Source organism: Bos grunniens, chromosome 26 (assembly GCF_055505025.1).
Source record: "Bos grunniens cultivar Pamir isolate PY7600 chromosome 26, Bosgru_T2T1.0, whole genome shotgun sequence".
Classification (NCBI taxonomy): domain Eukaryota; kingdom Metazoa; phylum Chordata; class Mammalia; order Artiodactyla; family Bovidae; genus Bos; species Bos grunniens.
In genome coordinates this window covers 34,414,986-34,438,846 of record NC_141190.1, presented here as the reverse complement: position 1 = coordinate 34,438,846, position 23,861 = coordinate 34,414,986, and the positions used below count along the sequence as shown (strand labels likewise).

General features: G+C 39.9%; 1 protein-coding gene across 5 annotated transcripts in view; it reads right to left on the bottom strand.

Moving 5' to 3' along the window:
• TDRD1 (tudor domain containing 1) overlaps positions 1-23,861 on the bottom strand; it is a 55,264-nt gene that overhangs the window by 21,480 nt on the left and 9,923 nt on the right. For 3 of the 5 annotated variants that reach the window (XM_086377734.1, XM_086377737.1, XM_086377738.1), the window contains exons 2-16: positions 21,394-21,724; positions 18,623-18,681; positions 13,684-13,828; positions 11,839-11,944; positions 11,271-11,334; positions 10,330-10,434; positions 9,637-9,819; positions 8,909-9,052; positions 8,195-8,369; positions 6,837-6,923; positions 4,920-5,087; positions 4,686-4,793; positions 3,500-3,670; positions 1,114-1,356; positions 628-768 (exon numbers count right to left, since the gene is read on the bottom strand). In XM_086377734.1, the coding sequence (XP_086233860.1) occupies positions 628-768; positions 1,114-1,356; positions 3,500-3,670; positions 4,686-4,793; positions 4,920-5,087; positions 6,837-6,923; positions 8,195-8,369; positions 8,909-9,052; positions 9,637-9,819; positions 10,330-10,434; positions 11,271-11,334; positions 11,839-11,944; positions 13,684-13,828; positions 18,623-18,681; positions 21,394-21,694 (2,200 nt within the window). In that variant the 5' untranslated portion in view covers positions 21,695-21,724. The remainder of the gene's footprint in view (positions 1-627; positions 769-1,113; positions 1,357-3,499; positions 3,671-4,685; positions 4,794-4,919; positions 5,088-6,836; positions 6,924-8,194; positions 8,370-8,908; positions 9,053-9,636; positions 9,820-10,329; positions 10,435-11,270; positions 11,335-11,838; positions 11,945-13,683; positions 13,829-18,622; positions 18,682-21,393; positions 21,725-23,861) is intronic. The other 2 variants (XM_086377735.1, XM_086377736.1) reach the window with 1 other exon arrangement.

The window sequence follows — 23,861 nt, the reverse complement described above, 5'->3', positions numbered from 1 at the left end:
TGGCAAAGGCCCATTCACAGAAATGGAAATTAAACTGCATCAAGTTAGAACTGTCACCTCTCAGATTAGTTGAAATAAGAAAATTTAAGGACACAGTGTTGGAAATGGTGTGGAAGAGGGCACTTTCATACACTGCGGAGGGAAGTGGCCCGTCTGACCTCAAGGGCACTCTCCTCAGAGCCCAAGCACACACATCACTCTTATTTGTGCACTTCTCTATGTGAATGTTATACGTAAATGAAGTCAACAATTCAGTTTTTTCAAAAATAAATTTAGGAGACACTCTGTGAAACCTAAATTGGTTTAAAAAGAGACACTATTGAAAACAGAAATCATGGCTTACAACAGAATAAAAGGCAACCAAGTATAACCAGGGGGCTTCCCTGGTAGTTCAGATGGTAAAGAATCTGCCTGCAATGCAGGAGATCCAGGTTCAATCCCTGGGTCAGAAAGATACCCTGGAGAAGGGAATGGCAACTCACTCCAGGATTCTTGTAAATCTTTCTTGGAAATACAAATACTCACTTGGCCCTTACTGAAGAGGGAACAGTATCATCACCCAATCACAAACTTTTCTTTATTTATTATCCATGACAATGTAACATAAATAGGTAAGAGTCAACTTACCATCATCCTCTTTAAGCACATGGCAGTAAAATTCTCCAGGACTATCAATCACACAGACCACAACATCCACTGTTTGATCAACAGCAAGTTCAACCCATGTCCACTCCAGTGGATTGACTTTTGTTTCCATACCCAAGGGAACTGTGAAAATAAATGGACATTTTGCTAAACAAATGTCCAGGGTGGTGAGTCGAAGGCAGGAAGAACCTGCTCTCGAAGAACAGAACTTCCAATGACTTTCTTAGTGACTTTACAGGAAAGCCAGTTAATCTCAGAATTAACCATTACTATCTCACTGAATTTCAAATTTACATTTCTGATCAATCTTCAGCTGCCAGTGACCCAAACACATACTCTGGATGAATGGTTGATTTAAAAAGACAAATGGTACTCAACGTCCATTCTTTTAAAAAATATGAGAACCCATACATTCACAGAGCCATCTGAACTCCAACATGGACATTACCTGGTGGACAATTTACTTACCACTGGCTTCTTTCACGTCACTGGGCTTATCTGTCACAAGCCCCTTGTCCTCCACGGCAAAGCCTGCATTGAGGAGCGCTTTGGTGACACTGATGTGGGGTGTCACAGATCGATCTGTAAGTTCCACCAGGGAACTGTTTTCCAACTTGTCCACCACGTTCACTGTGATCATTTTGTTCTGTACAATTTTCTTCATCAGACAAACAGCTTCTGGAGTCCAAATTCCTAATGATGGCTTTACTCCTAACAAAGAATTTTTGAAAGAATGTTCAAATACTTCTTATCGCAACCATCTAGAAATTTAGCTCCTAATTTCCACAAAGTTAACCGTAAGGAATCTATGACAAACACTGGAACCAGAAAGTCCATTGGAAAAGGATTTTCTAGACATGAAAATGAAAGCAAAATTACAAAGTCTGTAAAAAGCTTCTATATTTCTATGTAAACAAACCATCATAAATCCATTGATATGAAATGTCCAAAGAAGCAAACCTAGAAGACAGAAAGTAGATTAGTGGTTGCCTGGGAAGCTAGGATTAACTACAAATGGGCATAAGAGATCTCAGTGGGATGATGGAAATGTTACAAAACTGGGTTATGGAGATGATGGTGCAACTCGATAAATTTACTAAAAATCACTGAATTACACACCTAAAACAGTGACTTCTATGGTATATAAATCATAGCTCAATAAGGTTAAGAAAATCATAAACAAAAGTATAAGACAATCCAGGAAGAAACCCGGTCACTAACACTGATGTAGGAAACATCTGTAGTATTTACTGAAAGAGCACTAACAGAATCAACAACCCTAGCGTTATGCACAATCATTTCATAAAACTAAGAGCCAAGTAACTTACGAGCAAACCTCCCATCTCACTTGTCATCAAACAGACTAAAATGTTTTCGTTTATCAAAATTGGCCAAGATGAAATAACAGAGAAGTATCTATTTGGCGCTCTAATGAGTGAAGGAACTGACTCCCTCCTACGTTTCTGGCGGGTGTGTAAAGCAGGTCCACCTTTCCCAGAGAACTATCAAAGCAGGTACACAGACACGCAAAGCAGCAGACCTCCCACACCTCCCACACCTCCATTCCCCCCAAGGAGGCATTTTGCAATATAACTATATTTTACAACCTATCCCAAGGAAATGATCTTTCTAAAAAATTAATTTTTAAATTGAGGTATATTTGATTCACAGTACTGTATTAGTTTCAGGTGTACAACACAGTAATTCAGTACTTTTATTCTCCACTCAAAGTTATTACAAAATATTGGCTATATTCTCTGTCCTGTACTATATATCCAGACAGCTTATTTAATTTATACATAGCAGCCTGTATTTCTTCCTAACAAAATGATCTTGGATAGGTTGTGAAATGTAGTTAAGAGAACACTGCTAGTAGCAAAAACTTGGAAATATCCTTCCGATAAGCAGATACAGGTTAAATTATGGTACTTTGAATCAAAGTTGTAGAAGCCAATCTTTTAAGTTGGAAAGAAGCTCCTGCTCCTAGAGGGACACAATACATGTACAGCAATTTCTAAGCACACGATCATTCATGTTCTTATTGTTTTTACAAGCAGTGAAAATAAAAGTCGCTCAGTTGTGTCCAACTCTTTACCACCCTACAGACTGTAGCCCACCAGGCTCCTCTGTCCATGGAATTCTTCAGGCAAGAATAGTGGAGTGGGTTGCCATTTCCTTCCCAGAGAAATCTTCATGACCCAGGGATCAAACCCAAGTTTCCCAAATTACAGGCAGATTCTTTACCACCTGAGATCCCTGGGTCAAGAAGATCCCCAGAGAAGGAAATGGCAACCCACTCCAGTATTCTTAGCCGAAAACTTCCATGAACAGTAGAATTTAAAAGCAGGTTTCCCCCTAATACACGCAACTGACAGACTGCTGTGCTTATATTAAAAGGCAAGATCTATAAATAAGGAAAGAATAATCAATTTCATAAACACAGGTATATTCAATTTTATTTTATTATAGATAGCAAGGGCTTCCCTGGTGGCTCAGATGGTGAAGAATCCACCTGCAATGTGGGAGACCTGGGTTCAGTCCCTGGGTTGAGAAGATCCCCTGGAGGAGGGCATGGCAACCCACTGCAATATTCTTGCCTGGAGAATCCCCATGGACAGAGGAGCCCGGTAGCCTACAGTCTATCAGGCCCCAAAGAGTCAGACACAACTGAGCAACTCAGCACAGCACAGAGAGCAAAAGAGTCACTTGTATTTCCCAAACGTTTTATTAAGGATTATTTCTGCATTAAGGTAAGTTGTATCTAAACATATTTCTTGATCACTAATTTCAATTCCAATGCTCTTACTTTAGGTTTCAGTATTTTAAGAATATGAGAACCATAAAAATTACATACCTGCCAGCACACACTTTATAGCTTGCATTGGCAATTCCAGCAACTTGGGAGTTATGGGGCAAAGTCTTGTCAAGCTAAGGATCTCAAAGTTTCCGTAGTCTACATATCCGACCAGTACAGACTCCTCAGAAGCGTAAGCCAGAACAGAGGCACGGTACCACTGGTCATCCTCTGAAAAGAGAAGAGACTCACTGGAAATGTTTTTCTAATGTAGATACAAACACAAACCTTCCCTCCTCAATGTAGATGGTCATGTAGACTCTCTTTTCATGTAACATCAAGCTTTACTGAACAACGTATGCTTATTCAACACTGCTACTTTTGCCTATCAGAAGCTTTCAACTCCACAATGTCACTTTTATTCAGCCCTTACTAGGCCACTCAAGTTGCACGCTGCTGTCATTATTTACTTCCATGCTTTGTCTCCCTAGGAGACAGTGAACTCCATTAGGACTGGGAAGATGTCCTGGTCATGTGAGTGAGTCCATGAAGTCTTGATCAACTGCAGAACACCTGACCGCATGAGTCAACCAGACTCATCACCCAAGCCACAGATTTACTGCAGGCCTACTTGGATCTGCCCTTTCGGGAGGGCCAGTGGACTGCCCTTCAGCAGATGACTGAACCCGGTCATCACAGGTCATCATCTGAGGAGCTACAGAGGCTGGGCCTCCAGACCCTCTTCCTGGTCCAAAGAAAGCTGGCCAAGACATGACCCTGGGTGGTTCCACATTCCCAAATGACATAAACAAGTACCTGTATCAGTCTCCTGAACTAAAGAGATAAGATAAAAACCTCCTGCACCACCACACCCTCAAAGCCTGTTCACAGGCTTCCTCCCTCATACACTTTGATTCTGCTTAATTGGATATATTTTAAAATATAATTGGTGCAGGACAAACTTCAAATGCAGCCATCTAATGCAAACCCAAGATTCTGTTTCATTTGTTGGTTCAGTTCAGTTTCGTCCCTCGAGTCATGTCCGACTCTTTGCGACCCCATGGACTGAAGCATGCCAGGCTTCCCTGTCCATCACCAATTCGCAGAGCTTGCTCAAACTCATTGAGTCGGTGATGCCATCCAACCATCTCATCCTCTGTCGTCCCTTTGTCCTCCTGCCCTCAATCTTTCATTTGTTGGCACCTAACTCTAAGTAGAAAATTTACCACCACTCCCTTCTCCTTACCGGAGAACTGAGCACAGCAGATGTCACCAATGGTGGGATAGAAATCCGAGCGTGGAGGTACCTGGCTGCAGTACTCGCCCAGCGACCTCTGAAGCTCAGCCAGCTTACCTGGAGACAAAGACCACATCTCAAACCACAAAAATGCAAGTCTACATGTTGCCTGCACGTCTGCAGGTGGAATCTCTTGACAGATGGGGTATGTTATATTGACAGCACCGATCAAGATTTACTTACGCCCACTTTGTAGCTGTTGACAAAAGAAGTCTTCTGGAGTCTGAACATGGGCAACCACACCACAAAACTCATCACCTACATTCAGAGTCAACACTTTGGGGATGAGGTCACTTCTGTCCACGACAATTTTATTTTCAGCCATCATTTTTCTGACATCTTTAAGATCACCTTATCAGAAAACAGAGACGTAAGCCATTCTGGTTTCCTTAATCCCGTTCGCTGGTTTTTCAGACCTTCCTGTGCTCTTTCACACTTCTAGGCCTCACTACATGCTGGTCCTTTTTCCAGAACATACTCCCAGATCTCCCAACAACTTGAGTCTTTCCTGCTCAGTATGACATCACTGCAAAAGGCTTTCCTCCAAATCTGGGTCAGGGCCCCCAGTACACACCTGTGCTTCTGCTACCAGTCACTTGACAACCTCTTCCCTCTGGGCCTTCCCTGGTGGCTCAGACGGTAAAGCATCTTGCTTACAATGTGGGAGACCTGGGTTCGATCCCTGGGTCGGGAAGATACTCTGGAGAAGGGAATGGCCACCCACTCTAGTACTCTTGCCTGGAAAATCCCATGGACGGAGGAGCCTGGTAGGCTACAGTCCTTGGGGTCGCAAAGAGTGGGACACGACTGAGCGACTTCACTTCCACTTCCTTCCTCTGGGCCTGCACTGCCCACAGGTACTCTGCTGGGCGGCTCTTGTTCCCTCCCCTGGACCCCTTGGTAGCATCTGTTGCTGCTGCTGACTCCTGCTCAGAAGACTGACTCTTCTGTTATTCTGGCAACATTCTCCACCTTCTCTTTCCACCTCTCCCATCACAGTTCTCCCTTGGTATTGTAAGCCCAGATTCATCTCCCTCACTTTACCCTCTCCCTAAGACACCACCATCATTTATGGTTCCAACCATGACTACTTTTAGACCATGAAGTATTGGGTTTTCGCCTCCAGATGGCAAAAAACTACTGACAGCTTTTTAGCAAGCCTGTCACACCAAGATTTCTGTTTCAGGGATTTCATATAGGCAGTACTATAAGAATACAGACAGGAGACAGGAGATAAATTAGAAGGCTGTTGAAATGATCCATGAATGATAAAGACTCCTGAACCAGAAAAATGGTAGGGGGAAAAAAAAAAAAAAGATTTTTAAAAAAGAAAGGAAAAATAAAGAAATATACAAATGCTATTTAGGAAGAAGAACTAATAAAGATCTAGCAACCAATTATACAGCATAAGAGATGGGAGCTGAGAGATAAAGTAGATTTAAGAAGGACTAGTCTCTGACAGGATGTGCCCCATCACAGCATCGTCGATCTGGCAATCATCTCTGAAAGAATGAGAAATAGAAAATAAAGTGCATCTACATCTAAAGTAATTGGAAAAAGAGCAAAAAAAAAAAAGGAGAAAGCAGACCACAAAAAGCAATACATAAGGCTAGGCAAAGAGAAAATACAATGTTAACAGCAAAACTTCTTGGTTTTCTTGTTAAATGAAAACTACACAATTAAATAAGTGGAAAATTTAAGAAGAAATACCACCCTACCAGAAGAGAATGTTATAGCCCTATTTATTACTGCCAGAATGCAAAGGAAGGAGGAAAACACATCAAACTATGGAAATGTTAGCTAAAAATCCCTCAACTCAAAATGTTGTGATGTTTAGTACTTCGTAATCTCTGGCAATTATAAAATAGAGAATCAGCTGATTGGAGAGGAAAGGAAAACACGCAGGGAAAACTGATCAGAAATAAGGAAATAAGATACTACTAAATTCAAAAGTATCATTTTTCTTCTATCAAGTTTACAGAATGGTTATCATTTCCATTAAATCTGACAGTGTGATAGTTGTGCCTTTTTCATTTAGTAAGAATATATTCTTCAGTAACTAAAATCACTATACCACTCAGTATTAATCTGTATACTCACTTGAATCTGTACTTTGCTTCTTAGAATTCTGTCCCTTAGGTTTCAAACCATATCCCATTTCTATGAGCACATGGTCTAAGAATTTTCCTAAAAGTGATTCAGAAAACATATTTCCATTGAGATGTACCAAGTATTAGAGGAAGAGAACAAATACAAAACAAATGCATCATAATCACATGATTTAGAGATTATATAAGTATTTGCACACTGGCCTACTTTTTTTTTTTTTTTTTTTTTTTACTAGTTCAGCTTCTATGTGAAAAACATAAGTTTATTAATGCTCAGCTTTAAAAACTGGGGCAAAAACCCCATCATTACTTGACAAAAAACTTAATAGAAATATTTCACTTAAAAATTATGACTAACATGAAAGATTTAGCTATCACCTCACTGGCATGCTTAGAATAATCATCATTTACAAGAAAAAATAAATTTAAGACGTAAGACTACTTCATCTCAGATTTAAAGTATGGTTGAGAAATATCAACAGTATCCAAAAGCTCAAGTCGTAACATGAAACATACACAGCAAAGAAACAAAACATACAGATTTTATGCTTAATTTCACACAAGGGTGAACTGAATTTTCTACCAAGTAATCAACCAACGATGGGTCTCAAACAGTAGAAGAGTAATAATACCTTGGAAATCAAGAGGCAATTAAAAGCTCATAAAGGGAATATAAGAAGTTGCTTTTAAAATATGTACAGAGCCATAAGGAAGAACAGGATCTCAAACTGCTTCCATTTCTACAACTCTAATTCTTGTTGTTATTTAGTTGCTAAGTCATGGTGGACTCTTTGTGACCCTATGGACTATAGCCCACCAGGCTCCTCTGTCCATGGGATTTTCTGGGCAAGAATACTGGAGTGGGTTGCCATTTCCTTCTCTAGGAGATCTTCCCTGACCCGGCAGAGGAGTCTGGTGGGCTACAGTCCATGGGGTTGCAGAAGAGTCAGGTGTGACTTAGCGATTAAACGACAACAATGCTAACCAAATCCAGTTCTGTGCAGTTCTGTGAAAAAGCACTAATGGTGAGGATGGACAAATTCAGAGAGAAATTCCTGAATTTTCCCAGTGAATGAGTAGAATTTAGGAATAAATATTACAGTAGCTGTATAAAAAAGATAATACAGTTTTCCAACACTAAGTCTAGATCTAGCTCTTAATATACTCAATTCTACAAACTCATGCTTTGTCTCTGACAAACTGCCAACCGCAACAGCAGAGCCAAGGCCGTGTCGTCCATCACAATCTAAATGACTCCAGACTAGGGCTTACTTGGTCTCACTTCATGTTTCTATTTCTTTTCTGTGTAACATTAAGTGCTCCACTTAAAAAGAAAGAGTCAGATCTTACCTGAACTTGTCATCATAACATCCACAGCAAAAGTAACGCCTTCTTCCTCTTTTACGATGTCCACTATTTTTAAAGAGCAGTACTGCTCCATTAACAGCGATTTAATAGTTTTGATACAATCACTGCTCCAATTCCCCTCTGCCGGGATAACACTGGCCACAAAGCATCTTATGGCCTGAAAGATTTTATCCTAGAGATTAGTATTTGAAAACGACTTTTTTCTAACTATGTAAAGATTTTTTTAAGAACGATGTATTTCATGCTGAAGATTTATCAAAAATCTTCAAGGACAAACCTGATAATTTTATAAATAACTATTTGTCCCTCTTGATACTCTGTCCACAACATTTTACCTTTTGGGACTTGAAGCTTGAGAAATCCATGAAAAGATAGTAATTATCTCTCAATCACACATAAATTCAAGTCGCTTTCAAATAATGTAATAAATATAAAAATTATTGCTTCTAAAAAGCAGACTGATAAAATGTCCCTAAAAATGCCAAGTTTCTCACCTGTGGCAGTACCTTAAGTAAGGCCTAATAAAGTGGAGCCAAGAAAGTCCATTAGTATTTCTCTACATAGTAAAAGAGATACCGATTGATACTTTTTCATAATAACTATGACAAAACAACATGCAGATACTGTGTCCATCAAAACATTAAAAACAACTTCTTTGGGACACTAGTAGGAATTTAGAAAGTAAAAGAAACTCACACAAGGAGGAAACAAGTCAATTTTCCTGTTTAGTTGGTGAATTCTGTTTATTGGGATTACTTCTTCATTTCCATAATCAATATATAAGACTTGTGCCACCTTCTGCAGCAGATCAACATCCTGAATTATTACTCTGTTCCAGGTCTGAAAGTGAAATATGAGAGCATTCTGCTTCAAAACAGCATTTCACAACCTTAGGTTTAAAAACTCTCAATCTACAGAACTTGCTAAGGAAAGGTTACTGTTCTATTCTGAGATGCTCCATTAACAAGTTAACTTCCTAAGAATCTGGCTCAGAATTCCCCAAATGTGTCCATTTTCGATGCTTTAGTATGCTCGATCCCCAGGCTATTCTAGCCCAGCAGACTTGGCTATACAAAACAAACACAAGCTCTAGGACTCTTACCCACCCAGCAATTGAGGAGCCTACGAGTAAAGTTGGAGAGGCCTGGGGCATGAAGGAAGTAAGTGAACAGACCTGGACTCCCGGCTGAGGAAGAAAAACAGCATCGTGACCAGAATCTCACCCCAAGCCATCTAACGCATCATTAAGAGCTCTGGTGAGGAGCTGACAGAACCATGACAAAACATTAAAAACAGCTTCTTTGGGACACTAGTAGGAATTTAGAAAGTAAAAGAAACTCACACAAGGAGGAAACAAGTCAATTTTCCTGTTTAGTTGGTGAATTAAAAGATCTTATTTAATAATTCATTTCAATAGGGGTTACCTGATCAACAGTGTACTTGGCAACACAAATCTCCCCCTTCACAGGAACATGATCTTCTTCATGTGCCTTATTTGCATAAGTTTCCTTTAAGCTCGCAGACAGTTGGTTCATGCATTCTAAAACTTCTGAAGAATATAACTGCACATAGAAGTCACCTGGGTGTTTGAATTCAGTAACTGTACCCTTTCAAAGACAAAAAAGTTGTAGTAATTTGCTGAGAAATACAGCAAATGTTAATTCTATAAAGCTTTGTGCTAACTGCTAAGTCACTTCAGTCGTGTCCGACTCTGTGAGACCCCACAGACGGCAGCCCACCAGGCTTCCCCGTTCATGGGATTCTCCAGGCAAGAATACTGGAGTGGGGTGCCATTTCCTTCTCCAATGCAGGAAAGTGAAAAGTGAAAGTGAAGTCGCTCAGTCGTGTCCAACCCTCAGCGACCCCATGGACTACAGCCTACCAGGCTCCTCTGTCCATGGATTTTTCAGGCAAGAGTACTGGAGTGGGGTGCCATGGCCTTCTCCATATAAAGCTTGGTAACAAGATACAAAAAGTGTTATAAGTAGTTTCTGCAATTTGTATCAACTTCAGTACTATTTTGGAGCTATCTTATAAATTCAAATTAAACACGGGAAACAAGGAAAAAAATCTGTAGTGATTTGGAGCTCTGTCTGTGGAAATTAAACAACAAATACCTTTATTTCCATGGTCTTCCTGAGTTGCAGGCTTCTCAAATCAGAAAACATTATTTTATCAGCACAAATAGCTCTTTCTTTAATAACTCTGAGAGGACAATCACTCTGGTTTGGGGAAAAAAAACAAAAACACACACAACACATAAGTGAGTTACTTTACAAGCACCCTTTTAAATACCATGGCCGGTGTTTGCTAGAATCAAGGTCAAAACAGCTCGGGTTTGAATAAAAGCATAGAGAAATAACACATCTTCAAGAGTCATTAAAACAAAGTGTCCACAGGCAGAGTACACAGCATGGGGACCACCCAAAAATCAGGCCATGATGGTGATAAGGATGTTGAACTTATTTTAAAAAGGGGAGGGAGGGGAAAGCGGAGGAGGCAGTGTTTTAAGTCTTCCCTTGTTAACGTTTTATAGGGATGTGTTTTATTTTTGAAAGTAGAAGTGAGGACCAGCTAGAGAAGACTACAATTTATCTATAAAATATGAGCTGGATTCAGCGATTCTTTCCAGATTACAAATGATTTACTTCACATAGTTACCTAAATGGAAGAAAGGTATTAACAGGAAAAAAATGTTCCTTTAGATAACAGGGTCCTATCAGAATCCAGTACACAAAGCTAGAGAGCCCTGCACACAGGGACTAAAAAAAGAAAGGACTCTCAGTCCACCGCCTACAGCCAGACACAGCATCTCAAGTCCTTTTTAGAAAAAAAAAAAAACAGCTGGGCATAAACAATTCTTGTAGACCCCCAAAGATCACTAGGGTATACAGATTTATTTAACAGGAAAACAAAAACAAAAACAAAAACAGAACACTGGTGAAATGGAGAAATAAGTCATAAGTATTTTATTTAGCTTCAGTCCTCTTATTTTGAAATAATGGGCATCATTGAAAATTTGCTCTTAGGGCAAAGAAAGAGTATAAATATATCATACCTCAACTTTCACTTCCATGTTCTTTGTTTCAAAAGGTGATTTATAATCTTCAAGTTTGTGGAAACTGAAATAAAGCAGCCAATTAGAAAACACATGCCGCAGAACCAATGAATGGTAACATAATTGTGGTAGGGGCCACAGCTATGTTACATTCTCCACAAAACCCACAAAGAGCAGAACAGCTTCTTCCAGAGAGAATCACAGTAGTAACGAGGTAATACACCCAGGCTGGGTCTGCAATGGTCTGCTCTGTGCACAGGTGTGCTTTTACCAAAAGCCGCCTAATGAAAGGGAGACAGTCCCATTCTCCAAGCCTCAGTGTTCCTAACTGCAAAATGGGAATAATCCCTACGTTACCTAAAACAGAGTTCTGAGGATCAAAAATTATACAGCTGTTCACTTCGCATTTGTACATTCTATGTTATACTTAAGTAAAAAAAAGTAAAAAGGAGTAACATTTACATAATTATGCCTATTTACCTGATTTGATCCTATACTAACAACAACAACAAAAAAACCCCCACATTTTAAAATATCCTCTAATGAAATTTTTAAAACTCACACTTACTTTTGCTGGACAGGTTTGCACACAATTTTGTGGGCTGCCCAGTCCCTTCTCTGGCATATGTTGGAGCAGTAGTACGTCTGCTTGCACTGTGAGCACCTCAGCGACCCTATAGAAGACAGCCCGTGACACGGCCAGTGTGTTATTGCAAATATCCGTCACCAAGAGCAAGACAGACTCAAAGACCAGACATATCAAATGCCACTCTATTAATCATATCAAGGAGACTATGTGAAGAGAATCATGCTGTTTATGATTCCAGGTTAAGGTTGAACTTTTAAAGCTCTCCAACTGCAGAAAAGGGGGAGTGCCGAGATTAAAACCAGGACGACGACAGACTGGAAACACCACTGACTTTCCTCAAGTAGAACCCAGAACGCATGCTGGAAAAGGAGCAATCAAAGGGGGCAGAAAGTCTGGGGTGGTGGAATCAGACAGTGCACAAACAGAGTCTCACAGGTTCACCTTGTGCTGTTGAGAAAGCACAGAACAAAAACCAACGGGACAACCACACCTAGAAAAACCCAGGAAGTTTCCGAAATGAAGTTGAAAGAAAAAATGCTATCGGTATCCAGACAGAGGAAAACAAGTTATCTAAAAAACAAAACAAAACCCACAAAATTAGGCTGACCTCGAATGCCTCCGCTGTAAAAGAAAAATAGGAAAAAAGGAGCGAATATCCAAATAGACAGTAAGCACAATAAAACTGCTTGAGATCACTGATCATGAGGGGAAATGAAAATTAAAACCACAGAGAGATACCACCATACGAACCCAAGAGAAGAGCAAAAACTAAAAGGACTGGAAACCCAAATGTTGACAAACGATGTGGAGCAATCAGAACTCAACAACAGAGGGAATGCCAAATGGGACAACTCTTTGGAAAATGGTCTTTTTTCTTATAAAGTGAAGCATATATCTATCAGCAATCCCACTCCCTAGGTCTGCACCCAAAAGAAATGAGACCCTATGTCCACACAAAGATTTACGCCAAAAATGTGGAGAGTCTACTCATAATAGCCAAAAGGTGGACACAAGCAGAATGTTCAACAGAACAGACACACAAGCTGTGGGATCACACAGTGAAACACTACTCAGCAACAAACAAAAAAATTAACTGTACATGCAACGACATGGATTAAACTCAGGAATATTTTCTAAACAGAAAAAGCTTCACACACACAGAGTCCACACTGCATGATTCCGTTTACGAGAAACTCTGTACCTGGAAAAATTAAATTATGGTCAAAATACCACAGTGGTTGCCTCAGGTGTGGCAGGTATATGACTGAGAAGGGACAGGAGAGAACTTTCTGAGGAGATGGAAATCTTCATTTTGACAGGGCTATGAATTTGTGCACTTCAGTGCATATTATATTTTTATTGAATATCTCAAAAAAAAAGTATAAAAATAAGCAAAGAAACAGTAAGAGTGGGAAGATATGGATGAACAAGAAGGGTAGGAAGCTGGCAGCTGCTGAAGCTCAGAAACGGGCACGTGATGTATATACACTCAGCTGTTTATGTTTTACATAAAAATATTTTTCAAATGTGAAAAGGAATAATTCAACAGGCAATACTGGAGTGGGTAGCCTTTCCCTTCTCAAAGGGATCTTCCCAACCTAGGGATCAAACCCAGATCTCCCACATTGCAGGCAGATTCTTTACCCGCTGAGTTACAAGGGAAGCCTAAGAATACTAGAGTGGGTATCTCTTTCCATCTCTTTCTCCACGGGATCTTCCTGACCCAGAGAATCAAACCCGGGACTCCTGCATTGCAGGTGGATTCTTTACCAACTGAGCTATCAGGGAAGCCCAATTCAACAGGCATCTGAGAGCAATGTTTACCGAACAGACCGCAGCGATGGCAAGTTGTCGATCGAAGAGGAGGTCCTAAGGAGTTGAAGAGTGCTGGATTATTTATAGACAAGGAATTCTCAACCAACTTGTGTACTTTCTTTGACTTTGCAGGAGGCACATGACTGCTAGGCTTCTATGAAGAAAAGAGAAGAGCAGTATTAAAACTTGGTAAGAATATTCTGTTTTCTTTTGTTAAATACAGATTTGGGATATCGCTTCTGAGAAGATTAAGCAGATGTACTTTTCCTTACTCTTACCATTAATTATAACTGAACACCTTGGGCTTAAATGGAAAAACACACAGCAACTCTGAAGGAAGGCAGAAGACAGAAGAGCTACCCTGGGGCCCAAAGAAGTACCCAAATGGGGTACTGGAGAAGCCAGAAACACCCAAAGGCAGAGACAATAAAAGCCCCAGCAAAAAGCCTGCTCGCTCTCTCTCTTGGCCAAAAGACCAAGAAAAGGGCAGCCCAGCAAGACAGAAAACCTTAATCAGTAACTGCTCTAGACAATCACCGCAGAAAAAAACTGTGGTCCCCCTCCCATCAGCAAAGGTAGCCTGGTGCGACCTCCACCCGCACCAGGGCACAGGGAGGTGCCCCTCTCTCCCACCCGGGGATGTGGGAGAAGGCCAACAGAGCAGGGAGCCAGCACTTCATCCCTGTGGGGTCTCCCTGCAGAGGCCATGTGGAGGGCCTGGACTTTCTCCTGGCAGTAATGAGTGTCCCTCTTACCCCATCAGCACTACCACTGGGGTGGTTAAGAGGAAGCCTGGTGGACAGTCAGGATTTCCCACCACCATTCAACAGGAATGCGTGGCGTCTCTCTAGATCCTCCCATCTCCAGTCCCCCCTCCACCCCATGCAAGTAGAGAGGATGTGGTGGGGGGCACGGGGAGGGGTTAAGGACACTAGGGAGCTGAGCTCCCATCCTTGTCCAGCTGAGCACATTCTGGGCCATAAATCATACAGACAATGGTGTTCTCTGACTACAATGGACTCGCATTAGAGATCAGTAACAGAATGAGAACAGATAAGCTCCACACGTTTGGAAACTAGACAATAACACTTCTACATAACGCACGTTACCACTAAGACAGAAATTTATAGCACTAAAGTCACACATTAGAAAAGAGGAAAGTCTTAAATTAATACTGTAAGTTCTCATCTCAAGAACCTAAACAATAAGAATAAAACATGCCCAAAGCAAGCAGAAGGAAGGAAACAATAAAGATAAAAGTAGAACTCAATGAAATTAAAAATAAAACTGGGAGAAAAAAATCAAACAAGACCTGGTTCATTGAAAAGATTAACAAAATTGATAAATCTCCAGCAAGACTAACAATGGAGAAAACAAAGGCAGAAATCATCAGTATCAGGAATGAAATAGGTATATATTACCACAGACCACGAAGATACAAAGATGATAACGGAACACTTCAAACAACTTTACATAAATTTCACAATGTGGCAAAAGTGACCAATTCCTGAAAAATCACAAATTATAATATGAAATAGATAATTTGAATAACCCTATAAATATTAAGGAAAATGAATAATTTTAAAACTCCCAAAAAAGAAATCTTCAAGCCCAAATGGCTTTTACTATTGGAGAATACTACCAAATGTTTAAAGAATTTACAGTGATTCTATACAATCTCTATCCCAAAAAACTAGTGTTATCTTGACACTCAAACTATACAAAGACAATAAAAAAGAGAAAATTACAGACAAAACTCATGAAAATGGGTACAAGAATCCTTATTCAAAGCAACACTAGATATAATTCAGTAATATATAAAGAATAATTATACATCATGACCAAGTGGTGTTTATTCCAGAAATATGAGATTAGTTAAATTTAAAAAAAAATCAATGTAATCTACAAAATTAACAAGCTAAAGGGGAAAAGAATCACAACAGTATCAATGAATTAAGAAAAAGCATTTAAAAAATTCAATACCTATTCATGATAAAAAAGAAAGCTCTCAGCAAAGTAGGAAGAGAGAAAACTTCATCAACTTGATAAAGATCATCTACAAAAATCCTATAGCTAACATTCTCAACAGTGCAAAGACTCAGTGCTTTCCCTGTAAGCTTGGAACCAAAGATATCCACTCTCATCACTAGTAACACAGTGCTAGAGTTTTAGCTCACACAGTAAGACAAGAAAAGGAAATAAAAAGCATATATTTTAAAAAGGAACAAATAAAACTGTCTTTTATTTGCAGATGATACAATTATCTATATAGGAAATCCCAAGCAATCTACAAAAAAATTCCTAGAATAAGTGACTCCTGGAGGGTCACAGGATACAGATAAACATGCAAAATCAACCGTATTTTTACATATTAGCAATGAAAATGAAGACACATGGAAATAAAATGTATAATTACTCAAAAAATAAAAAATAAAAAACCAACCCACTTAGTTGTAAATCTAAAGCTGTAAATCTAAACCAACCCACTTAGTTGTAAATCTAAAACATACACAGCTTATAAACTGAAAACCACAGTGAAAGAAATCAAAGAACATTTCAATGAATTGGAGGACAGATTGTGTTAATTAGAAGATTCAAACCAGCAAGTTCGGTTCAGTTGCTCAGTCGTGTCCGACTCTTTGCAGCCCCATGGACTGCAGCACGCCAGGCTTCCCTGTCCATCACCAACTCCCGGAGTTTACTCAAACTCATGTCCATTGAGTCGGTGATGCCATCCAATCATCTCATCCTCTGTTGTCCCCTTCTCCTCCACCTTCAATCTTTCCTAGCATCAGGGTCTTTTCAAATGAGTCAGTTTTTCACATCAGGTGGCCAAAGGACTGGAGTTTCAGCTTCAACATCAGTCCTTCCAGTGAATATTCAGGACTGATTTCCTTTAGGACGGACTGGTTGGATCTCCTTGCTGTCCAAGGGACTCTCAAGAGTCTTTTACAACACCACAGTTCAAGAGCATCAATTCTTCAGCGCTCAGCTTTCTTTATAGTCCAAATGTCACATCCATACATGACTACTGGAAAAACCATAGCCTTGACTAGACGGACCTTTGTTGGCAAAGTAACGTCTCTGCTTTTAAATATGCTGTCTAGATTGCAGGCAGATTCTTTACGAGCTGAGCCACAAGGGAAGCCCCAACCCAGCAAAGGTGGCAATAATTATCAAATTGATAAACAGGCTTAATGCAATTCTATCAAAATTCCAGCAAGATTTTTTTCTAGTTACAAATGAGAGTACTCCAAAATGTAGACTGGAAAGAAAAGAAACAAGACTGGATAACACTATTTTGAAAGATGAAAGAGAAAATGGGAGGAATCACTGTACCCAACTTCATGACTATCTATCACAGCTCCAGTGCTGTATGGTACTGATGCAGGGAAAAGACCCAGAGATCAGCAGAAAAGAACAGCGCATCCAGAACAGACCCACACAAATTAGTCTAGCTAACTTGTGACAAAAGAGCAAAAGCAATTCAGTGAGGAAAGGTAACATTTTCAACAAACGGTGCTGGAGCAACTGGACACCCCTAGCCAAAAAAATTTACCCGCAACCTAAGTCTCATGAGCTGGAATTAACTCAAAATGGACCACACACTTAAATATAAAACTATAAACTTCTTTGGGGAAAAAAAAATCCCGAAGTTTTTGGAGCTAAACGAGCAAAGAGTTCTTGGACATGACACCAAAATACTCCATAAAATGAAAAAATGGCCAGGATTTAGTTAAAAACTTTTGCTCAGCTAAATACCTTGTTAAGAGAATGAAAAGACAAGTCAGGAACCGGGAGAAAATATTTGGAAATCATATATTTGACAAAGCACTAGAATCTGGAATACATAAAGAGCTTTCAAAACTCAGTAGGAAAAAATAAATGAATAAATAAACAATTCAAATTAGAAAATGGACAAAAGACATGAACATTTCACCAAAAAAGACACATGGATGGCAAATAAGCACATGAAAAGATGTTTATCCTTAGCCATCAGGCAAACAAATTAAGATCACAATGAGCCATCAGTAGATAAACATGAAAACAGGGAAACTAAAAACACTAGCAAACACTGGAGAAGATGCTGGATGGAGAGAATCTAGGTCACTTATATATTCTCAATGGGAATGTAAAATGGTAGAGCCACTCTGCAGAACACTTTGGCAGCTTCTTAAAAACCTAAATATGCAACTACTATATGACCCAGAAACTGCACTCCTGGGCACTTATTCTAAAGCAAAAACAAAAAACTCATGTTCACATAAAACTCTGCACAGGAATGTTTATAGTAGTAGTAGTAGTAGTTACAATAGGCAGAAACTGGCAACATTCCAGATGTGTTTCAGTGGGCCGCAGAATTAAATAGGCTTCAGCAATAAAAAGCAATACACTACTGATACCAACAACAGTCTCGGTCAATCTTCAGAGAATCACACTGAGTGAAAAAAATTCAATCCCAAAAGGTACAAACTGTATAATACTGTTTGTATGACATCCCATCCTTGAAATGACATTTTGGAAATATGGATTAGATTAACAGCTGCCAGGGGTTAAGAAGAGGGTATGGGGGCAGGAGGGAAGTGGATGTGACCTCAAAAAGGTGCAGAAGGGATCCTTGGAGTGATGGAAATATTGTGTTATCTTGACTGTACTGTTTCATGATCCTGGTTGAAACATTACACTGCAGCTCTGTAGTGTGTGACCATAGGGAGCACTGAGTAAAGGCTACAAATGATCTCTATTATTTTTTACAACTGCGTGTCAATCTGTAATTACCTAAATAGAAAAAGTTTATTTTTTTTAAAAGATACCAGGCTAAAAATAAAACAGTGTGACCTTGAATGTTACCTGCAAATTGAGTAATTCTTTACTAACATAATACAAAAACATGTTTAGAATCTTTTATCCAGAAATGCCAAAGAGAAGAAAATCCACATTAACTTACACTATTTACTTCTTTGGGTGGTGAATTATTTCCAACATTTAATGGTGACACAGCGTTACCTGGGGATATAAAACATAATGCCGAATAAAAGTCAAATATTACTTTATTCCTGAAAATGTACAATAACATAATTAGGTAACATTCAAATAGAGCTATACCATAATAGCCTTAAAGCCATACTATAAATAAGCAACATCCTTCTTTTCCTAATGGAAAATAAGGATTTGCCTGCAATTTCCTCTACCAGTGCATCCTGCTCACTGTGAACTTCTCTCCATTCACAATGGAAACAGTTACCAGGCTTTCTGAACTGCAGACTCATTTACCTCTTATACATCACTGAGGACCTCAAAGAGCTTTTGTCTACACGGTTTATATCTACCAATATTTAGCATTATTAGAAATGAAAACTGGGAATTCCCTGGCAGCCCAGTGGTTAGGACTCCATGTTCTCACTGCTGAGGGCCCGAGTTCAATCCCTGGTAAGTCCTACAAGCCACATGGCACAGCCCCCAAAAAAAGAAATTAAAACTAAGAAGTAGAAATTAAAACTAAACATTTAAAAATATTTATTAAAAATATCAAATGTATTACATGTTGCCATGATTTTTTTAGAAAAAAACTGCATTTTCCAAAGCAGAAAAAACCACAATTGTTTAAAGAGTGGCATTATTTTACATTTTTTCACATCTCTTTAATGTTTGGCTTCACCAATGATAGCTGGATTCTCATATCTGCTTTTGAATCCAATCTGTTGTCATATGTTGCTTTAATTGACGTCTCTGAAGAAAATCTGGCCTCACACACGTATCCGGTTACAAACAGGAATAGTATTTCATGGCCCTCTCAGATAACTGTGGATATTTTCCTTTAATTCACACTAAAACTTAAGTGGTAGTTTAAGGGTTAGTTGCAATATGGAATCTAAAGCTATATCAATAAACTTTTCATCTGTTACATTAGAATCCATTGATTTATCTTGCACTTTAAATGGATTTTTATCCATGCATGACTACAAAACACTACACATTGGTTTTTTGGAAAAGACTAAGAAACTCTTGAGTTATGCAGATCTTACAAATGTTGACATATTTCATCAGACAATATAAAAAATCTTAAGTGTTAATATCACTGTGTACCTCAGCAGAAAAATCTTCTAAGTACTGGGAAGCTCTCTAGCTCACAGTGGCAGATACACATTTCCTCAAATTGTATTTTATCATTGTAGGGCACGCGTCAGTCGTGTCCGACTCTGTGCGACCCATAGACGGCAGCCCACCAGGCTCCCGTCTCTGGGATTCTCCAGGCAAGAACACTGGAGTGGGTTGCCATTTCCTTCTCCAAGGCATGAAAGTGAAAAGGGAAAGTGAAGTCGATCGGTCGTGTCCGACTTCTTCGTGACCCCATGGACTGCAGCCCACCAGGCTCCTCCATCCATGGGATTTTTCAGGCAAGAGGACTGCAGTGGGGTGCCATTGCCTTCTCCAATTTTATCATTAGCAACAAAATACCGTCAGCTGTTCCCTTTGAAGTGACAGGCCCACTCTGCCCACTTCTGAGAAAATGACTGCCAGATATCGAAGTCTGAATGATCACAGTTTGTCATTCTTTTCAAGCAAAAATGAAAAATTACCAAAAAAACTCCAAAAAAATTTCCATTCAGCCACAATTCAAACAATTGCACACATGTTTTTCATACTTCAGTAGGCAGCAAAAGTTAGGAGTAATTCTCATTTTGTTACACAGAATATTAAAAATACCTGTACACAAGAGTCAAGACTTATTAATAAATTTGTACTGCCTTATCAAGGGCACTCTTACGTAACACTGACATTTCTGGCTTGCTTTTGTCTTAAATGCAAGTGCATGACAATGAAAAACAATGACCCCTAACCCAGGCTGGCACCCCTGCTAAAGACGAGCTAATGAGGTGTCAGAGGCTACCCACCTTTGCTTCTGCACCACCTGCATAAACTCAGCACAGTGAAGAAGAGCAAATAATGTTTTAGTATTATTAGGAAATTACTTGTGACCCCAGAGGCCTGGTGCCTCTGATGGTAAAGAATCCGCCTGCAATGCAAGAGGCTTGGTTTCAATCCCTGGGTCAGGAAGATCCCCAGGAGAAGGGAATGGCTACCTGCTCCAGTATTCTTGAGTGGAGAATTCCTGGACAGAGGAGCCTGGAGGGCTACAGTTCATGGGGTTGCCAAGAGTAGGACACAACTGAGCAACTTTCACTTTTTCAGAGGCCCAAGGGCCAAACTCTGAGGACTACATCACCATATTATAAGGTCATACCATACATACATTCACAGAGGCTAAATTCCACCAGGCCCCAGCCTCCTTAAAAAGTAGATTTTTAGAATTAAGACTAAAGGAATGAAACAAATTACTGTCTTAGATACATCTTTGTGAACTATTATATGCACAAAATTTGCACAGTATTTCTAGCCTAAGGCCAATCTTTAGAACATTCATAAAAAGCCAGTGTTTCCTTTCTTCATCTCTAGTGTATCTCTGGATGAGGTGGAGGTTTGGGGAGAGAAGTTCATTTATAGACATTTTCTCATGAATCCTTCTGTGATTAACTAACCAAAGTAGCTACTTGGCATCTGGTTTTCCTTTCTAAATTAATATTTACATGCAAATACTGTAAGTTAGCCATTTGGTTATTCTGTTAATCGGCCCCTGGTGTGTAGTTACAGATACTTTCAGTAAGTCTAAGAAACCATCAGAATCAAGTGAATATTAAACCTGCAGTTTGTACTCACCTGTTGGCAATGTCTTCCTGTCTTCCTTGGATCCAGCCATTTCTCCATTGACACCGTTAGGGTGTGAAGACGGTGAACTGTCTTCCTGGCTAGCCAAAAACTGTTTGGTTTGCTCACAAAGCAAAAAATTGTTCTTTTTACTTCCATTCTCTGGGCTTTTCAACCTGAAATTAGGATGGTTAGGATGTCCTCCAGGACTTCTTAAAGACTCGTGTGATGGAAGCTTGCTTTCATTTTTCTCAAAATTAAATGGCTCTGTCATTTTACAGGTAGATGCCGCCAAAATATTTCTTGACATCATATTAAGCAGCAGTTTAACATTCACAGAAGTCTAAGGGAAGAAATGTATTCAAAAGGCAACTTTTAATTCCAAAAGTAGAAGCACTGCAGGCCCAGGTGGTTTCTTTTTTATGCAACAGCTCTTTCTCATAAATGACTCCAAAGCAGATGTAACTAACTGTGATACTGAACTGGAGGGAAAAGGGCAGGGCACAACTTTTGAAAGAATGACATAGCCCAAGGACACAACACTGACTGATTAGAATCCAGTGGGACCAAGCTGGTGGACAAGACTAGACCTTGATCCTCAGTCAGCAGGTGAAATGACACACCCAGAAGTGCCAAGATAGTTCCAAGGCACTGTTCAAAGGTGGTGGCCCAAATCCTGGAAATCTCCGCCCCTTCCCTAAAACAGGTGGAATAATCCTCCCACTCATTAGCAAATGAAATTACCCAGCCTATAAAAACTAACCACGCCCCTTTTCAGCCACACTCGTCCTCTGCCATGGCCCATACTCTGTGGACTGTGCTCCTCTCTGTATCCAAATAAATCCACTTCTTACCTATCACTTTGTCTCTCACCGAATTTTTCTGCAATGAGACATTAAGAACCCGAGCTTCATTTGGTCCTGAAACCAGGTACCGTGGGTTTTGACTGGGTTTGAGTCCCAGCCACATGGGTTCAAATCCCAATCTGAGGTAAACAGTTTTAATACCAAAGCCTGTTCTACAGGCACAAGAAAAGAATGATTCTTTATCATTTAAGTACAAACTCCAAGTTGAACAAAATTCAACAGTGGACAATTCAAGAGACATTAAGCATTACACCTCTGAGTTCCGCATCATTCCTTACTTTAAAAAGCTTCTGGAAACAACAGGGATAGAAAAGGCCTATTAGCTCAGTCGGTAAAGAATCTGCCTGCAGTGCAGGAGATCCGGGTTTGATCCCTGGGTCTGGATGATACCCTGGAGAAGGAAATGGCAACCCACTCCAGTATCCTTGCCTGGAAAATCTCATGGACAGAAGAGCCTGGTGGGCTGCAGTCCATGGGGTCGCAAAGAGTCGGGTACGACTGGGCGACTAACACTTACTGACTTACATTTTTTTCTTTTTTAATGTATTTCTGACCTAGAGCCTACAACTCAATGGTGAAGTATAACAGAGGGTAGTGTTTAAATCAGGTCATCAACTGCCTGTTGAGCCTTTCAGAACCCGTCTACCCTCTCCTGCTTGTTGCTCTGCTATGACCTTGAACCTGGTCCCCAGAATGTCCTTGCTCTCATCCCCCTGGTCAACTCTTTGCTTCCTATTTGCCTCAGCTGATTTGTTTGTTTGTTTTTTTCTTTTCCCTCAAGTCCTCCATTTCATAATCTCCATTTGGGCTTTATAAATTGTAACCTGCATCTGTTGCTTTTAAATATTTATCTGTGTGAGTGCTTGGCTGCAAGTAAGGTACACATATTGTTGCAGAGAGCCTCTGAGAAACCTCTATCTAGACATTAGGCTGGCTTGTTGTTTTTCTATTACTCCTTGAGAATACTAACTGCTCAGGGGAAGTTAAAAAAAAAAGTGGAGAAACAATCTTATTTTGAAATACTGACCTATAGATCTGTCTTCAGCCTGCAGGCAAAATGTCTGCCTATCTTCCCAAAACAGCTCAGAAAGAAAAAAAAAAAAAGGCCATAGATAGCCCAAACTGGTATGAGTAACAGCTAAATGTTATTTACATTACATTTTACATTTAAAGTCGCTCAGTCGTGTCCGACTCCTTGCGACCCCATGGACTATACAGTTCATGGAATTCTCCAGGCCAGAATACTGGAGTGGGTAGCCTTTCCCTTCTCCAGGGGATCTTCCCAACCCCAGAGATCGAACCCAGGTCTCCGCATTGCAATCCGCATTGCAGGCAGATTCTTTACCAGCTAAGCCATAAGGGAAGACCAAGAATACTGGGGTGGGTAACGTTGTTTTAAATAGAAGATAAAGAAAGCAGAAAAATCCTCCCCCTTGGTGTCCTAAAACTGCTATCTCTGCTTTATATCAGGCCTTGTTGTCGTTCAGTTGCTAAGTCGGGTCTAACTCTTTTCCACCACATAGACTGTAGCCCATCAGGTTCTTCCATCCTCCACTATCTCCCAGAGTTTGCTCAAATTCATGTCCACTGAATGACAACACAGTAAAGATAATG